At 59.7% G+C, this 16,200-nt stretch overlaps 3 protein-coding genes across 18 annotated transcripts in view; 2 read left to right on the forward strand and 1 right to left on the reverse strand.

Moving 5' to 3' along the window:
- Positions 1 to 474: 474 nt before the first annotated feature.
- Positions 475 to 5,297, forward strand: APBB3 (amyloid beta precursor protein binding family B member 3). 2 transcript variants are annotated; one of them, XM_069772433.1, is made up of 12 exons: positions 475 to 621; positions 1,608 to 1,801; positions 2,118 to 2,194; positions 2,438 to 2,495; positions 2,680 to 2,820; positions 3,154 to 3,281; positions 3,492 to 3,606; positions 3,693 to 3,780; positions 3,986 to 4,069; positions 4,225 to 4,340; positions 4,510 to 4,698; positions 5,007 to 5,297. In XM_069772433.1, exons 1-12 carry the CDS (start codon positions 573 to 575, stop codon positions 5,205 to 5,207), a joined length of 1,440 nt encoding a protein of 479 aa, XP_069628534.1. In that variant the 5' UTR covers positions 475 to 572; the 3' UTR covers positions 5,208 to 5,297. The 2 variants fall into 2 exon arrangements, with proteins under 2 accessions (XP_069628534.1, XP_069628535.1); XM_069772434.1 differs by having other exon boundaries at positions 4,513 to 4,698.
- A 9-nt stretch (positions 5,298 to 5,306) lies between these two features.
- SRA1 (steroid receptor RNA activator 1) lies at positions 5,307 to 6,963 on the forward strand. Its single transcript, XM_069772435.1, has 5 exons — positions 5,307 to 5,437; positions 5,653 to 5,778; positions 5,983 to 6,200; positions 6,343 to 6,451; positions 6,571 to 6,963. The coding sequence occupies exons 1-5, from the start codon at positions 5,413 to 5,415 to the stop codon at positions 6,762 to 6,764; spliced, it is 672 nt and encodes a 223-aa protein (XP_069628536.1). The 5' UTR covers positions 5,307 to 5,412; the 3' UTR covers positions 6,765 to 6,963.
- An 876-nt stretch (positions 6,964 to 7,839) lies between these two features.
- ANKHD1 (ankyrin repeat and KH domain containing 1) overlaps positions 7,840 to 16,200 on the reverse strand; it is a 119,195-nt gene continuing 110,834 nt past the window's right edge. For 8 of the 15 annotated variants that reach the window (XM_069772428.1, XM_069772422.1, XM_069772427.1 and 5 more), the window contains 6 exons: positions 15,041 to 15,295; positions 13,508 to 13,683; positions 12,190 to 12,354; positions 11,680 to 11,726; positions 8,241 to 8,414; positions 7,840 to 8,060 (listed from right to left, as the gene is read on the reverse strand). In XM_069772428.1, the coding sequence (XP_069628529.1) occupies positions 8,261 to 8,414; positions 11,680 to 11,726; positions 12,190 to 12,354; positions 13,508 to 13,683; positions 15,041 to 15,295 (797 nt within the window). In that variant the 3' untranslated portion in view covers positions 7,840 to 8,060; positions 8,241 to 8,260. Of the gene's footprint in view, positions 8,061 to 8,240; positions 8,415 to 11,229; positions 11,727 to 12,189; positions 12,355 to 13,507; positions 13,684 to 15,040; positions 15,296 to 16,200 lie in introns of those variants that run through there. The other 7 variants (XM_069772426.1, XM_069772424.1, XM_069772420.1 and 4 more) reach the window with 4 other exon arrangements.

Below are 16,200 nucleotides of genomic sequence, written 5' to 3' on the forward strand. Positions count from 1 at the left end.
AGGTTGGACTGCAGGTAGAGGGAAATGGGAGGACCTGAGCATGCGTGGAAGAGAATGAACGTGGAATAAGCGTGGATGCAGAGGACTAAGGGTGGCCTGTGGGGAAAGGGGGGAGAATGGAGGAAACCTAAGGGTGCGTGGAGGGGGAGGGACCAAACCTAAGGGCTCAAGGGGCTGACCTGGACCCGCTACTGCAGTCGGAAACCTCCTTTCCTGCCCCCAAATGCCCCTGCCCTGCTCCAGTGTCCCATTTTCTGCACCGAAACGCCCGAAGGACCTCACCGCCCCTCGGGGCTCCGGTAACCCCGCCGGGCACCCAGACACCCAACACCGCCGAGACGCCCCCTCCCGCGCTCTAGGGCTCCGGCTCACACCCCCCCCCCACGCCTCGGTCCTTTCCCCGCCCGGGCAGCCCCTCCCGTCCCCGCCCGCCGCCCGCCCGTCCGTCTGCTCGGCCGCCCGCCCCGCCCCGGCCCCGCCCCGGCCCCTCCCCTCCCGCCGCAGCCGCCGCTGGGTCCGGGCCTGGGGAGGCGGCGGGCCTGGGGGGCCGCGCCGGGGCGGGCGCCGGGGCCATGCTGGGCAAGGACTACATGCTGGCCATCGTCCTCGTCAACTGCGACGGTCAGCCGCACCGGCGGGGGGGGGCTGCGCTGCGGGTTGCGGGGCCGGGGCGGGAGTGCGGGGCCGGGGCCGGGGCCGGGGCCGGGTCGCGGGGCCCGCGGACTGAAGCGGCGGCCGCGCCCCGGCGCTGTCCGCGGTGCTGAACGCGGCCGGCGGCGGCCTGCGCCGGGGGCGCCCGCCCGGCCCGCGCCGCCTCCCCGCCCCTCCCAAGGTCGCGGGGCACCGCCGTGTCCCCGCCTCGCCCCGCCCTCCCGCCCGCCGGGGGTCCCGCGGGGCGCGGGGGTCGCAGCCGTGGACCGCCGCAGAGCGCCCGCCGCCCCCCCGCCCCGGCAGCGCAGCCGCGGGGGACGAGCACCCATGAGGGGTGCGCCGAGCCCTGCGGGTTTCCGGCTGCCGTTCCCGGGAGCAGAGCTCGCCGCTGCGCTGCACCACGGGCTCATTTCCGTGCCCTCTCCGGGTCTTGGGGCGCAGGGAGGAGGGGGTTAATCCGCCCCTCCTAGCTGCAACCCTCCAAGGGTGCTTTCCTCCTGCCCCGGCCCCTTTCCCCCCGGCCGAGCTGGGAAGAAGCCGGTCTCGGGCACGCTGGGGTGTTGGCAGAGGGCTGGGCACCGCATGCTGGCAGGGGGAGCTCTGGGCTGGCAGCCCCGGGCCCTGCCTGGGGCACGCAGCAGGATGCCTTCCTTGGCAGGCTCAGGCTGCCCGTACTCTCGTGCCCCCGCCGGGGCCACCCTACCCCTCCGGGCAGCAATGAGGCAGCTGCCCACACTGATCACCCGCCTGGGGTCCGCCACTACCGCAGCCTCTCTGGCCTCTCGCCAAGCCTTCCCTAGCCCCGTGCTTCTCTCCTGGGCCGCATGCCCAGCCGCGCACCCAGAGGCAACCGCAGGACCCTTTCGCTGATGGGTGAAGCTGCTCGCTTCTCAGGGCGCCCTGCGGCTGGGGGGACCTTTACCCCGCCCCTTGTCTCACACTTTCCATCTGCACAGACAACCTCTGGAGCGACCAGAGCCTGGAGACAGACCCCGACCTCCCCCCAGGCTGGAGGAAAATCCGTGACTCTCTGGGCACCTACTACTGGCATGTGCCAACTGGCACAACGCAGTGGCAGCACCCCACAAGCACCAGCACCGGCCCAGGAGGGCACACGGAGACTGATGGAGAGGAGACACTCCAGGGAATGGTAGGGGATGTGGGCGGGGGGGGGCTGGTATTGGATCCCAGCCCGCTGGCAGGAGCCTGCTGAAGGACCCTCTGGGCATCGCTGGTCCAGCCTCCCCTTGGATCTGGCCTGTCTCTGTCACCCCAAAGTCCTGCTCAGCCCATTCCTGGCCAGGGTTAAGCTCCTTGAAAGGCTCCAACAGGCCCCACGCTGGCCTCCTCCTGGCTACATGGGATGCCCACAAGCTGAGGCACTGCTGTCCTGGAAGGCAAGGGTCCTACCTGGTGCCTCCTGTCAGCCTCTCTGCTGCCCTCACCCCTTTCCTCTTCTCTCCCAGGACTGCCAGACCCTCGCGGCCAACCACGCGGCAAAGGACAGGCCCATTCCCAGCCCCATGGCTTCGCTGTCCCGGAGGTAGGGCTGTCCGTGTGCTGGCTTGTGGGGCACCGTTGACCCTTGACCACTGCTGGGTGCTGGGCCCCCAGTGCCCCCCACCAGAGCAGCCCCACATGTTGAAGCCAGCAGGACCATGCTGGTCACCTCCATGGGATGCTTCCCAGCTGGTGGCATGGGGGTCTGCTGGTGGCGCTTCCCTGGGTGGCCCAGGTCCATGCTGCTGAGTGGAAGCCATCCCCTCACCACCCCATCCCTCCACAGGACCTCGCTGCCCTGGCACGCAGATGACTTTCAGCACAGCGCAGAGCCTGGATCCAAGGTACCGCACCCAGGGGCTTCACTGCGGCGGCGTGGGCTGGTGCTGGCAGAGGAGGGGGCAGGCAGCAGCTGGCAGGGACAGGGGTGGGAGCAAGAGCAAGGGTGACCACAGTGGCACAGCGAGGGGCATGGGATGGGGGTGGCTGTGCTATCTGGGCACCAAAACCCCGTATGTCTCTGCTCAGTGCTTTGCCGTGCGCTCTCTGGGCTGGCTGGAGATCCCTGAGGAGGACCTGGCACCCGGCAAGAGCAGCATCGCCGTGAACAACTGCATCCAGCAGCTCTCCAACAGCAAGAGCCAGGGCTCTGTGGAGAACCGGGGTGAGGTGAGAGCCTGGGATGGTGCTGCCAGGCAGGGTCCCAACCCAGGGCCACTGCTGCTGAGGCTGGCTGTCCCCGCCGATGTGGACCGTGCCTGGGGGGGAGGGCAGGGACCAGATCCTGTGGCAGAGTCAACTCTGCATAGGGCATCCATGCAGTGGTCCCAGCTGTGCGGCAGGGTGTCTCCCCTTGGAGACAGCGCCAGGAGTGCCTGGGTGGGCTGTCACCACACTCAGGGCTGAGTAGGCTGGGGGGACCGGGGTGTCCCTACATGTGGGCTGGATGCTGGGGACGCCCAGGCTGTCTGCTAGGCTGAGGGAGCCGCTAACCCTCTGCAGGGCCAGGACCTGGTGATGATCCTGAAGAAGGACACCATGAGCCTGGTGGACCCCCTCGACCGCAGCCTCATCCACCGCCAACCCATCCTCAACATCCGCGTCTGGGGCGTTGGCTGCAACAACGGCAGGTGCCGGGGGCCGGGGCAGAGCTGGGGGCTGGGGGGTGGCTCTGCCCGCTGAGGGGCGAAGGCACCCCAGCAGTAACCTGTCCCCTCTCCTCCCTCCCCGACTGCCACCGTGGCTGCAGGGACAGGTAAGGGGGTGTGGGACCAAGGGTCAGCACAGAGATGGGGGGCTGCCTCAGCCAGGGTCTCACTCTGTTGCTCGTGGCCTTGCAGAGACTTTGCCTTCGTGGCCAGTGACAAGGACACCTGTGTCCTAAAGTGTCACGTCTTCCACTGCAACGTGCCTGCCAAGGGCATCGCCAAGGCCCTGCACGAGATGTGCTCCAAGGTGGGATGCAGGGGCCCTGGAGGGTGTGGGCACAGCCCAGGAGTCTCAGGGGCAAGGGGAGGCACTGGGACCCCCGTCTCTTGCAGATTGTGGCTGAGCGAGCCATAGCGAGCAGCGGACTGCCACACGCTGCCATGCTGGAGCCCGTGTCCACCGAGGACCTGCCGCTGCAAGGTACCGTCCCCCTGGTGCTGCCGGCTGCTTCCCCTGCCCACGGTCCACCCTCAGGCAGCAGGATGCCCAGCAGCCAGCACCCTTTGGCCTGCCCAGCTGTGTCCCCGGGGTCCTCGGAGATGGGGGCGGGGGGGGGAAGGACGTGGTGGGGGTAAACGTGGCGGGGCACGTGAGGGGGTCCTCCCCACCTCTCCTGTTCCGGCAGTGGATATCCTGGAAGCGGTGAGGCAGTCGATGCAGACTTACGAGGCGCTGTACATCGGCAGCCTGCCTGTGCCCAGGGCCATGGGTAAGTGCTGCCGGCCCCGCCTCAGCTGGGGGATGCCCGAAAACCCTGCGCCGTGGGGCAGCCGAACAGCCCGTGGGGCCGGCTGGCAGCACCCTGCCTGCACCGGGCCCGCAGCTGGGGCAGGGGCCGGTGGGACGGGGTCTCCCGCTCCCCAGGGATGGACGTACTGAACGAGGCCATTGAGAAGCTGACGAGGGGCCCCGGGCGGGAGCGCTGGACGCCCTCCCTCATCCGCGTGTCCGACACGGCCATGAGGGTGCACCCCGCGCAGGTGGGGAGGGGGACAGGGGGCTCTGGCCGAAGCGGGCACCCCGCTGCTGCCGCAGTGGGACAGGCCCCCCCCGTGGGGGGCCCGGCCTCCCGGCAGAGGGGACCTGGCGGGGGTGGCGGGGCCGCCTGGGCCGCAGCCAGGGGTGGATGGGCCCACGGGGTCCCCGCAGGAGGACGAGGAGGAGGAGGCGGCGCACATCTGGGAGTGCCAGGTGCGCTACGTGACCTTCCTGGGGGTGGGCCGGGACGCCCACACCTTCGCGCTCATCGTGGACACGGGGCGACGCTTCCAGTGCGCGGCCTTCTGGTGCGAGCCCGACGCCGGCACCATCTCGGAGGCGGTGCAGGCAGCCTGCATGGTGAGTGCTGCCGGGGCGGCCCTCGACCCCCCCCCCCCCTCCACCGGCTTCCCGGCCCTCCGGGGGCGCCCGGAGGAGGCGAGGGCTGGCGAAGGGGGAGGGCGAAGCCGGGGCCCCGGGTGGGACGCCCGACCCTGGGGAGGGCAGCCGGGGCAGGAGGGAGCTGACCCCGCGGGGCCGCGCCCAGCACCACGGCCACGCCGCGTCCGGTCACGTCGGAGCCCGCGGCCGCGCCGCGTCGCGTCCCACCCCGCGGCCGCGCCGCGCGTCAGCCCCGCGCCCCGCTCTGTCCCCTCGCGTCCCCGCAGGTGCAGTACCAGAAGTGCCTGGTGGCCGCCGCACCGGGGGCCAAGGCGAAGGCTGCCGCAGCCGGCGGGGACGCTGCCGGCGGGACGGCCAAGGCGAGCGGGGGCAGCGGAGGGGCGGCGGGGGCCGGTTCCCGCAAGCGGGGCCTCTTCTCCTTCCTGGAGGCCTTCCGCCTCAGGCGAGCCCTCCTCCACACCCCATAGGGGGCCGGGGCGGGGGCCGGGGCCGGGGGCCGGAGGTCCCGGCCCCGGCCCCGGCCCCGGCCCCGGCCGCGGCCCCCGGCCCCGGCCCCCGCCCCGTCCCCGGTCTCCCCTGCGGGGTGGGGACAGGGGAAGCCCCGCCCCTTCCAGCACCGCCCCGCCCCGCCCCATGGGGCGGAAGGGGCGGGGCCGGGCGTGACGTGGCGGGATGGCGGAGCTCTACGTGAAGCCGGGTGAGGGGGCGCGAGCGAACTTCCGGGGCGGTGGGGGGGGGGGGGGCGGGTGCAGGGGCTCGGGGCGCTCGGGGCGCGCCGGGCTCGGGGGCCCGGGGGGGCCGCGCCGGGGGAGGGAGAGCCGCACCCTGGGGCCGGGGTCCCGCGTCCGGGGGCTGGGGGGCGTCCCCTCGCCCCCCCACCCAGGGGTCTCACCGTGCCCTTTGCTGCCGCAGGGAACCAGGAGCGTGGCTGGAACGACCCCCCCCAGTTCTCCTACGGGCTGCAGGCGCAGGCCGGGGGGACCAGGCGAACCCCGCTCACCCGCCGGGCCCCCCCTCCGGCTGCGGGGGCCCCCCCAGGTCAGCACCCGCAAAGCCTCCCCCGCCCAGCCAGTGCGGGGCGGGGGGGGGGAGAGGACCAGCGGCAGCCCCCGGGCTGCTGGCGCCCGCGGGGACCCCCTCCCCTCCTCCGCGGGCCCGGCCCCCCTTCCCGCTCGGGCCCGCTGGGAACCGCGGGCCGGCGCCAGGCTGACGGGGCTCCGCGCCGGCGCCTCTTCCCCGCAGGTGCTCCTCCAGCCCCGGCCGGCGCCCCCGCCGGCTCCCCGGCGCCGCCCCCCCGGGCGCTGGGGCCGCCCCCCCTCGGGGCCGTCGGCCCTGCCCCGCGGGCGGAGGGCGGGAGGCCGAGCGCCGCCGCCCGCCCGGAGGAGAGCGGCGTCCCCGCCGCCGGCGCCGTCCTCGCCCCGCTGCGGGAGGCCCTCGCCGCCTGCCGCCCCACGGTGCAGGTGAGGCCCCGGCCGCCGCCGCCAGCTCTGCCGCGGGCGCGGGAGGGGCAGCAAGGCGGGGGCTGCCTCTCGTGGGGCGAGGAGAGCTGCCCCTGGCCCCCGGGGGGCTCCCCGCAGCTCCAGCTCACGGCTCTGCTTCCAGAAACAAGTGTGCGACGACATCGGGCGGCGGCTGACGGTGCTGGGGGACGCCTGGGCTCAGGGGAAGCTGTCGGCCCCGGTGAGGAAGAGGATGGGCCTCCTGGTGCGAGGTGAGGGACGAGGGGGAGGGGGGGGGGGCTGCCTGGGGGCCGGCGCCAGGCCGTCGGGCAAGGGAGCACCGGCGGGAAGGCTGAGCCCCTGCCACCGCGGGGTTCCGCTGTCCTGGCAGAGCTGCAGCAACAGCACTGGGACGCGGCTGATGAGATCCATCGCTCGCTCATGGTGGACCACGTGAACGAGGTGAGCCAGTGGCTGGTGGGCGTCAAGCGCCTGATCGCCGAGACGAGGAGCCTGCCTGCTGCAGAGTCGGCTGCGGCGACGGACGGCAGCGCCAAGGACGGGCCTGGCCAGGAGGATCCCTGATGCCGGGGACGGGGCTGCAGACCGTGAGCGCAGCAGCCCAGGCCTGGGGCCACCGACAGGAGAAGGGCCCCTGCTGCCTGAGTGGGTCTGGGCACCTCCTCTGCCTCCCAATCCTCACCCAGGAAAAGGGGATTTTAATCATTGTGACATTTTAGTGGCGATTCACTTCATGACGTTTAATAAAACAGCACTAACCTGCCCCTGGCCGCAGCCTGCTCTGGAGTTCTGGCACCAGATGGGTCCTGGTTCTCTCCCAGGAGCAGCAGGAGACGGGATGGCTGCGCAAGGCCGCAGCAGCTTTGGGCTTGGCCAAGGGGCTCTGGCCCTGGCGGGGCGTTCCCAGGCCGCCAAGCATGAAGGGAAGGTAGCTCCCTGGCAGCAGCCCCAGCATCACCAGGGTCGAGGGGACAGCAACGCATTTCCCTGCTACACCGGTTGGCAGAGCCTGGGCCCCTCCGGCCTTGTCTTTGGCACTGGGGGGGAACCCACAGCAGCAGGCACACGGCCCAGCTCCTGTGTAGCAAGAGACAGGCCCCTGAGGAGTTCTTGGCTGGCTGGGGAGGCCAACCTGCCACCAGCCCAGAGCAGCGTGGCAGGGCCAGGGTTTGTGCTGCAGCTGCAGCCCATGCTCCCATCTGGGCTCCTGCCTGTCCTGGCACAGTTCAGAGCCAAGTTTGGGACCCAAGAGACCCGGGTGGCCTCAGAGACAGGGAGATCCAGGGAGAAATGTCACGGTGCTAGTGAAGCTCACCAGGTCAGGTAAGGCCAGTGTGGTTACGCTTACCCCAGACAGCAATCGGACTGCTCTGGGCTGCTCCTTCCCACATTCACAGGAGGGCCTCACCAGCCATGCCCCCCCACAGCTGGGGCAGGCTGCATGTCGCACCCCAAGCCTTGGAGCAGGCCTTGAGGCCCTGCATTCACCGCCCCAGCCTCCAGCATCCCAGTGCAGGAGGGAGAGATCCTCTGCACCCTCTAAGGGCCCCTGGTGCTCCTCAGCTCCTTTTAGCTCCCCTCCCTGGGGCTCTGAGGACCCAGCTGAGCCCCAACATAAGAGATGCACCTGGTCAGCACAGGGGGTTCATGGTGTTTATTGATCAAGCATGAGCTCCTAGGCAATTGCACCAGCCAGTTGTGCTAGAGCCTGAGGTGTCACACATCCATCCCCAGCATCAGAGAGGGCTGCAGCCAGCTGGTCACGGTGCCAGCAACTCCACGAGGCCCAGAAACAGGCCCAGCCATGGCCTGGAGACGGGGAGCTGGAAACTCAGATGTCCATCTCAAACTGGTCTTGATCTGCAAGGGTATGGAGGGATACAGGGCCAGGGTTAGGATGGGGCTACCTTGGGAGAAACGTACAGGCAAAGGAACTGGAACTGGGGCTGAGCCGGGATCTCCCCTTGCCCTTGCAGCCAGGTGGGAGCCCCATGCCCCAGGCAGCATGTAGGCAAGGGGCTGCCTGCCTGGGCTGCTCACCTGGCATGGCTTCTTCGCTCTCATTCCGCTCCTTGAGCTCCTCCAGCTTGACGAGGCTGGACTGGGCCAGGGATGTGACACCGGGGATCTGGGGCAGGCAGCAAGGAGGGGTCCTGGCCACGGGCGAATTCTTGCACTCCAGCAGGAACTTGCGGTCGTAGATGATGCGGGTACCTGCCAAAAGCAGGGGGCTGTCAGGCACTGCCGGCCCCTGGCCGCCCCCGTCTCCGAACACCATGGCCTGAGCCTGGAGCAGGGGGTGGAACCCAGCGCTTGGCCACAGCTCAGGGACACTGTGGAGCTTCCCACATGGCAGACTGTGACACCTGTCCTGCCCAGCAGCTCTTCCCCACATTGTTCCTCCCCTTGAAGCTCCTGGAGCTCTGCCAGGGCACAGCACGGCAGGTCCAGCCTTGACGAGGTGCCCTGCAGCAGCTGACACCACAGCCACCCCTGTGCTGCCTGGAAGGCAGGGCCAGCCCTGGGGCACTCGGCGCACAGCCCAAGCCCAACGGCCAGGTAGCAGGCAGGTCCCCAGTGCAGCCAGCCCAGAGGCAGCAAGCTCAGGGGTGGCTCCCTACAGCTATCAGAACAGCAAAAGCTGGGTACCTCCCCATTGGCACCGAGGGGAGATGTACCCAGGGAACTGTTCCCATCAGCTCAGCCGATGAGCTGCCCGGCTGTGCCCTGCATGAGAACAACATGCTGGCTTCGATGGGACACCTCCTCTAGTGTGCCAGCCTGCTGGGTGTACAGCCCCAGGTCAGCGCCCAGCCGGGGCACACGCTGCCTCCCCAAGCGCCTGCTAGCGATCCCCAAGATCGTGCCAGTCTGCACCCTGCTGCAACAGGTCCGGGCCTGCCTTCCCCTGCCTGGCTGTCTCTGCAGCTAAGCAGCGGTTCCCTGCCAGGCTCCAGCAGCGAGCACAGCCCAGGCGGCAGCGAGCCCAAAGCTCCTGCACAGGCCAGGCCCTTCCCAGCACCACAAACACATTATGCAACCCATGCCTGCCACAGCCCTGCCATCACCGGGCCAGGCTCCCCCACCCCAGATAAGCTCATCGGAGGCACACAATGGAGCCAGCGCCCACAGGGTGGGTGCCTGCGGCTCAACCAAAACATGCCCAGGGCACACGCTACCCTGAGGGCAGCCAGCAAAGGACCTGCTCCACAGCTGAACCAGGGGCTTTGGCGGGGGGCTGGAAGGGGGGCAAGAGGACAGGCCTAGGGTACCTCTGGAGGGAGCCGTGCTGCCCAGTACCTTCCCCCAGGGCTGGTGAACTCAGGTGGGAGCAGACTTCTTGCACTAGCCCCCTGCACCTGCACCAGCTCCAGCCAGCCGTGCCCAGGCATGACCTACCCCCAAAGGACCAGCGCTGCATCCACCACCCCAGCATCACAAGCACCAGGCACTGCTTCCGCCTGCTCCCCTCCGTATCACGGGGCAATGACGGCCCTAACTTCTAGCAGTATCTTGCCACAAAGCTTTGGGGTTCCCTTTTCCACTCCAGCTCTGGGCTGCCAGGGAAGCCACCACCCCGTGGGCCTGCCTGGATGTGATGCCCAGAGCAGGTGCCTGTGCTCCCAGGGACCAAGCTGCAAGGTGGAGAGCCCAGGAAGAGACCCACTCAGGAAGGAGCTGCCTAAACTAGGCAGGGATGGGGTGGCTGAGGCCACCGTTCCATTCAATGGACAAGCCCATCCCCATGCTGGGTCTTACCCCCTGGCGTGGTACAGTAGACTGTGCCACCTGGCGTGGAGCTGTAGCCCTCCGGGATGAGGAGATGGTGGCTCCCCGGGATGGGGCAGGAGAGGGTGGTGGTGCCTGTTGCGGCCATGGAGCCCACAGGGGTGGGGTAGGGGAGGGGCAGGCCCTTAGACCCCTCCCCTGCAACTCACCCCAAGAGCAAACACCTATTGCACTACAATACCATTTTTTTTTCAATACAAGTACTGTTAACACGAGTGTTTCTCCTTTGGCATTTCACTATCAGGCAGGCAGCAGCAGTTCAATGTTTTTTGCATTTCTTCCTCAAATACTAGAAAAAAATATCTGAATATATCATCCAGTAGCATTTCTGAGGTTTATCTGCCTGCAGTACTCAGATATTGCTTGTGCACTTTGGGTTTTCAGTACTCCTTCCTCATGCTTTTCCTGGGGAAACTCTGCTGCTGCTGCATGTAAGGATTTGTCTGGAGAAGGTGGAGGAGTCTCCATCTGGTCCAAGAGACCACCAAAAGTGGTCTGTTAGATTGGACACTACATGCCCTGTATGTAGTTACCTGCTTGAGGAATGGACCAAATATTCAGTGTAGTTACTGCATCACCACTGAGCAAAAGCAGAAATAAGCATAGTCCAAGTGCAGAAAGTGGAGAACTTCTGCACCTGTATAGAAAATGAATGTTCATCTTAAGCAGTATGCAAAAATCTCCTTCCTCCTCACAGAAGGGACTTGAGGAGCTCTTACCAGATTTAAAGGGTAACAAGAAGCTTCGAATTTAATATAATACATTTTTCTCTAGTGGGAAGTGGTCTCTGCTTTCCTAAGATCTGCTTCTAGGCAGCTGGTCACAGCAAGTCAGGTGAAGAAACCCTGCATTTACCTACAAGCTACCTATTTACCTTCCACAAATTAAGGTGCCATCAGTTGCCACATTGTCAGCTCAGCCCTTATTTCCAACCCCTGAACCAAACCTGATGTCTCAGGCAACCCACCTGGAAAAAGAGTGCTGGAAGCAGCAGAACCAATCCAGCAGGAAAAAAACCCAAAACAACGCACAACCATGTTCACACAAAACAACTGGCAGGGGGAAGGACTCGGCAGACCTTGTATCACAGATGACTGCAGATCAAAACCCTCCCCCAAACCCTGACTGCATCCACCTGCTAATTACGTGACCCTGAAAAGATGCATCACTGGGCACGGCAGCAGCTACTGATGACAACAACATACAGCCTCTTCCAAAATTCTCACACACAACCTATAAATACTGTTTGCCTTTTATTGAATATTCAGGTAAATATTTCACATTAATACAGGCTACATAAAGTAGAGCCACTATACGACATGAAATTTACTCAGCTTTTCCTTTTAAGTATGTAAACAATTATACATGTATTTACCACCCTAAAAGGTTGAAATCATGTAATCAGCTAGTTCTCTGCTGCATACAAGGAGCATTCAGTAGTGTTTAGCCAAAAGCACTAGTTTTGTCTGATTTTTAAGTTCAAAATGGCTAAACTAACTGGAGAGCAGAATCAGTTTGTACAGGTAAATCAATTTGTTCTTATACAACGGGCAATCAAGTTTCCATTGTTACAGCCCACAGAAAATTGCTTAGTTAGGCACATTAAAAAAATCCCCAGGGTTCTTCAAGACCGTAAAGATTCCCAAACAAGGCTAAAAAAGGATAGACCCCCTTAAATCAGTTGACGTACTTGAGATGCATGTTTCCAATGTGAGGTGCCCAGGTGCCAGGCCAAATCTACAGCAAGAAATAAAAAGACAAGTCTATTATGAAAACAAATAAAGGTTCCTTTAACAGAGCGTTTAACCACTAGAGGGCAAGCTTAAGGCTTCCCCCTAAAACACAACCAGACTGTCCAAAGGCTGGGAAGCCCTCTTCAGCTCTGGCAAAGGTTTGACTGACAACCTTCAAGATGCTGAGTATGGATATAAACCCTCTCACTTACAATGAAGTCGATTACCTGGCTGAGCAGTCTTGAAATGGTGCTTATTTTACCTGAATGGTTTGGTACAGATAGTGCAATATATTTTTTTATAAACACACACAAACTGTAGGGGAAAAGTCATGCAGACAAATCTCAATTCCAGTATCAAAGAACTGAAAAAAACATCACCTATCCAAAAATGAAGAAAAACAAACCAAAGCACAACACCGTAAAAAGCCCCAGGTAAGCAAAAGTGGAAAAAGGCAGCCACACTACCTGCTGAGCATCAGTACATTCTGTTGAGTTCTGGACAACTTTGATCATGGGATTCCAGGCAGGATCTGGAGTATGGAGCCCGTTAAAGAGGGGGCCTCCTGGGCCATCTGCTAGCTGAGGGTGTGAGGGTATTAGAGTGCCACCGTACATGGAAATCGGTAGGCCCTGAGGGAACAAGAGAAAGCAGTCAGTGAAGAAGGCAGTGGTTGTGAAGGACGACGGTAATACCATGTTTGCCAAGATTGACAGAGGCAGTTCACATCCATACGTAACGTTCACCGACTGGCAAATATCTCAGCACTGTGAGGAAATGGGGCATCGCTGCACACCTAGGCAGAGTATGGAATACGGTCACTCTTCAGAGCTTGAAGACTTAAGTCAGTTTACCCATTTTTCTGAAATTACACCTCACCAGTATGCAGCAGACTCTGCACAGCTCTTTCAGATGACCCCCATAAAGCCAGACATCGCAGCTGTACAAAGTGATCTCAGTGCTCCTTCCTCTCACCTCTGCAGCACACGATAACCTTGGTGCATGCCGGGCTGCAGCCAGGGGCTGCACTTCAGCAAAGCCCGTATACAGCTTGAACCTACAGGACTCTGAGTTGAAGATTTTCCATAGATTACTAATGGCCATCTAAAATATTCTTCCAGTTCAGAAAGAGCAAGTTACAGAGCAGCTTTTTGCAATTAAGAGATTTCTTCCCCATGTTTGAATGATTGCTGCTCTGCAATTTAGAAGATCCAAGAGCACATGCTACAGCTACTTCTGAAACATGCTGCGAGCAAGTTTGCTGTTGAGCACACTGTCCTGGACGTTCCCCCAGTGGTGGCTGAGCTCACTATGGCTTGGCTACATCCGTCTGCCTCAAGCTACTTTCCAGCATTAACATACAAGGCACAGGCTTACATGTGGTCCTCTCATCCTGCCACTTCCTGAAGAAAGGCATGTAGTATTCATGGGCATGATTTGTACTGAAAGCATTAAGCTGACCTTTACTCAGCCTCAAGAGCTGAGCAAGCCTTATGAAACGTTTCCGAGCGATTGAGCCTTTGAGAAAAGAAACACTGCAGAGCATGGAGGCATTCAGCTACTTGACAAGAGAACATCTGCAATCTACAAATTCTGGTTTTGTTTAAATGCACCACCAGGCTTGGACACCCTTTCTAGTCAGTACTGGGATAAAAGTAGGTTCAGGACTAGATGCAGCAAGCAATGGTGGAAGAGACACACACAGTGTAAACAGGCCAAACAGGAGACAGAACAAAGAAATTCCTTGGTCATTTTATAGACTAAATCCAACCCTCTGTAACTTACTTTAGAAAAATCCACAAAACTATTTGGCATAGGTTGGTGGAAAATATTTGAGGGAGCCACTATTCCAGAATCATCTCTCTCCATTGGCTGATGCTGAGAAAACGTGCCTGGGTCCGACAGCTGCTGATGCATCGGATGATTTCCCATGACAGGCTGAGACCAACCTGACAAGCCTTCTGGAAATGAGGAGATTGAAAATGGCTGATTACAATTCATTGAAGATACTCTGGAGTAGAATTAAGCAGCTGCACACATCTGCATACATCCAAAGGCTCCCCAAAAACACACAGCCGCAGAGGTATGCAAGGGCTCTGCTCTGAGCAAAGGCAGACCTTCAACAGTCTACACAAAGCAGGAAGATACCTACAGTTTTTAGGCTAATAACCCATTACAGGCAATGCAAACACACAAGTCTTATCTGTAGCATCAAGGCCTCTCATAGAGAAGCTGCAGCAGGCAACGCTATATAAGGCCAGCTACACGCATGCACACCTTCTTTCCCTCCAGCTCCCACATCCTCTCATGTACCATGGGAACACAGAAAAAAGTTACACTTATGACAGGGGCAAAAATAGGGAAAGAAGAGAGACTGGTGAGGCCAGGGAAGCTTGGCCAGGCACATGCTGTCTGCATGTATATTCATCTTGAACCTCCACACAAGTGTGGAGATAATGGGGACTACTAGTAACTGCAAGTTTCAGGTGTCCACAGCAGAACAGCTAAGACCCAATAAACCTCCCAGCACTGTCTGTGAGCACATACAAGCTTTTCCTGAAAAAACACAGTAATGCTGAGACACTAAGTTAACCAAAGTATGGAGGCCTTCACTGAAAAATAGAACAAATACAGTAGTACTAAACATTTGTCTTTAAAGTTACCAATGGAAACACTTTACACCTCAAATGCTGCAGCTCCTCCTTTCCACAGGAACCTCACACTAACAGGAAACTGAACATAAAACTTCAGCTGTTTCAAAGTCATTCTTTTGAAACTGGGGCCACCTGGTACAGAGGTTACCCCATACTATTCAAGAGTCATGAGGAGATCAGTGCAAAAATCAGCATCCACAACTATGTGTTTCTGGATGCATTAGCTGCACCACAACTAATATTTTAAAATGTTAATGGAAAGCAAGCTAGAAACTTGGATGGAGACAGTTGTCCTTTTAGGCCAAGGGCCAGACTTGGAAATGGATGCCCTTAACAGACAAAAGTTGTTTACTTTTAAAATTCTGTACCATTCAATAGACTTAATATGAAATTTCTGAACTCCTCTGAAGGTTTACAAGTGTAAAGTGACAGATAATCTAGGTTGGGTGAGAGCCACCTACATTAGGAGAGAAAACCGTGGCGCTTTCATTGATGCACACCCTCCCACCACTGACACCAGTTTTCCCTTCAGGATGTACTACATGACAGTTGATTACAGACTGTGGAACTTTATTCCTCCTCCCCAACTTTCTTTTCAAATGTAGTACTTCCAAAAGGCCCTAGAAGTTTCTTTAGGCTACCCCAGGCTGTACAACAGACTTACCAGATACACTGTTAACTCCAAAAGACCAAATACCACTATGACCAACAGGAGCTGTGAAGTTGGTTCCCAAGGGTGTAGGAGTGACAGATCCTCCCTGTCGAATTCTAGCAAGCCTTTCTGTCCCGATGGGAGGGGGTACCTTTCGATCTTGATTGGCGTTACCCGTTTTTGGCTGGCCCAAGTTAGAAGGTGCAGAAGCAGCTGAAAGGGGCGAAGATGATCCTGAGGAAACTGATGGAATAGGAGATTCACCTGCTGAAGAGAATATTTCTCTTGCTTAATTACATGCAGCACACAAGCTAGCAAGCATAAACGCTAGCCGCTCTATCCCCCCCAATATTCTCTCAAAGCAAATAATAAACAGGTTTTAAATGCTTTTTTTGGCAAGCATTCTTCAAGTCTTTCATAGAAATTCTGTTTATTTTAACTCTAAAATCAACATTATAAACACAAATGCTTTCAGCCATCAGAATTCATGTGATATTCTTATGACATAGCAGTACATCTAAATTAATTACAAGAAAGAATAAGAAACATGGAAGAGTTTCAGGAAGAGGTGAAAACATCAGCCAAAATACCATAAATATCTAAACAGCCTGGTTTTGGTATCCACCACTTCCAGCAGAAGAGAAATTAGACAGCTTCCCAAAGCCACATGTGTAACATAAGAGCATAAGTCCCACCAACTTCAGAAGCGTCACTGACTCTTCTTGGGAAATCCAACTTCCTTTGGGCACTCATTTAAACATTTTGGTTCTTAAGCTCAGAGTGGCAATGAAGTTGCATGCAGTGACATGAAAAGCCTCTTCACTTAAAATTCTGAATCAAAGACCCATATTTTCTGTAAAGCTACTTCCATGTTCTTCCCATTAGGAGGAAAACCCACTGTTACCTTGGATGATGCTTAAAGATTTTGGAACATTAAGTAACATGAAATAATTCCAGAATCCCAATTTAAAAAAAAAAAAAAAAAAAAAAGGCAAGTATAACTTCAAACCATGGCAAACATGACATTTTCACCTAATATTACACTCATACTATTTAGAGGGGAATCTTTAGCTTGGTGTAATCACCTCCACTCCCCCACAGCTTCATGCCCTCTCCTCTCGGAGCCTATGATGACTCTTTTTTTTTTTTTTTTGCCCAAATATGCCTTTAGT

The sequence above is a fragment of the Haliaeetus albicilla genome, chromosome 27 (genome assembly GCF_947461875.1).
Source record: "Haliaeetus albicilla chromosome 27, bHalAlb1.1, whole genome shotgun sequence".
Classification (NCBI taxonomy): Eukaryota; Metazoa; Chordata; class Aves; order Accipitriformes; family Accipitridae; genus Haliaeetus; species Haliaeetus albicilla.

What these genes read in the sequence shown, in the direction of transcription:
- APBB3 (XM_069772433.1), top strand. Translation starts at nt 573, where the DNA reads ATGCTGGGCAAGGACTACATGCTGGCCATCGTCCTCGTCAACTGCGAC. An exon ending in ATGGCTTCGCTGTCCCGGAG is followed by an intron (nt 2,195 to 2,437) that starts GTAGGGCTGTCC and finishes ATCCCTCCACAG; the next exon opens with GACCTCGCTGCCCTGGCACG. An exon ending in CGAGGACCTGCCGCTGCAAG is followed by an intron (nt 3,781 to 3,985) that starts GTACCGTCCCCC and finishes CTGTTCCGGCAG; the next exon opens with TGGATATCCTGGAAGCGGTG.
- SRA1 (XM_069772435.1), top strand. Translation starts at nt 5,413, where the DNA reads ATGGCGGAGCTCTACGTGAAGCCGG. An exon ending in GGAGCTCTACGTGAAGCCGG is followed by an intron (nt 5,438 to 5,652) that starts GTGAGGGGGCGC and finishes TTGCTGCCGCAG; the next exon opens with GGAACCAGGAGCGTGGCTGG. An exon ending in GATGGGCCTCCTGGTGCGAG is followed by an intron (nt 6,452 to 6,570) that starts GTGAGGGACGAG and finishes CTGTCCTGGCAG; the next exon opens with AGCTGCAGCAACAGCACTGG.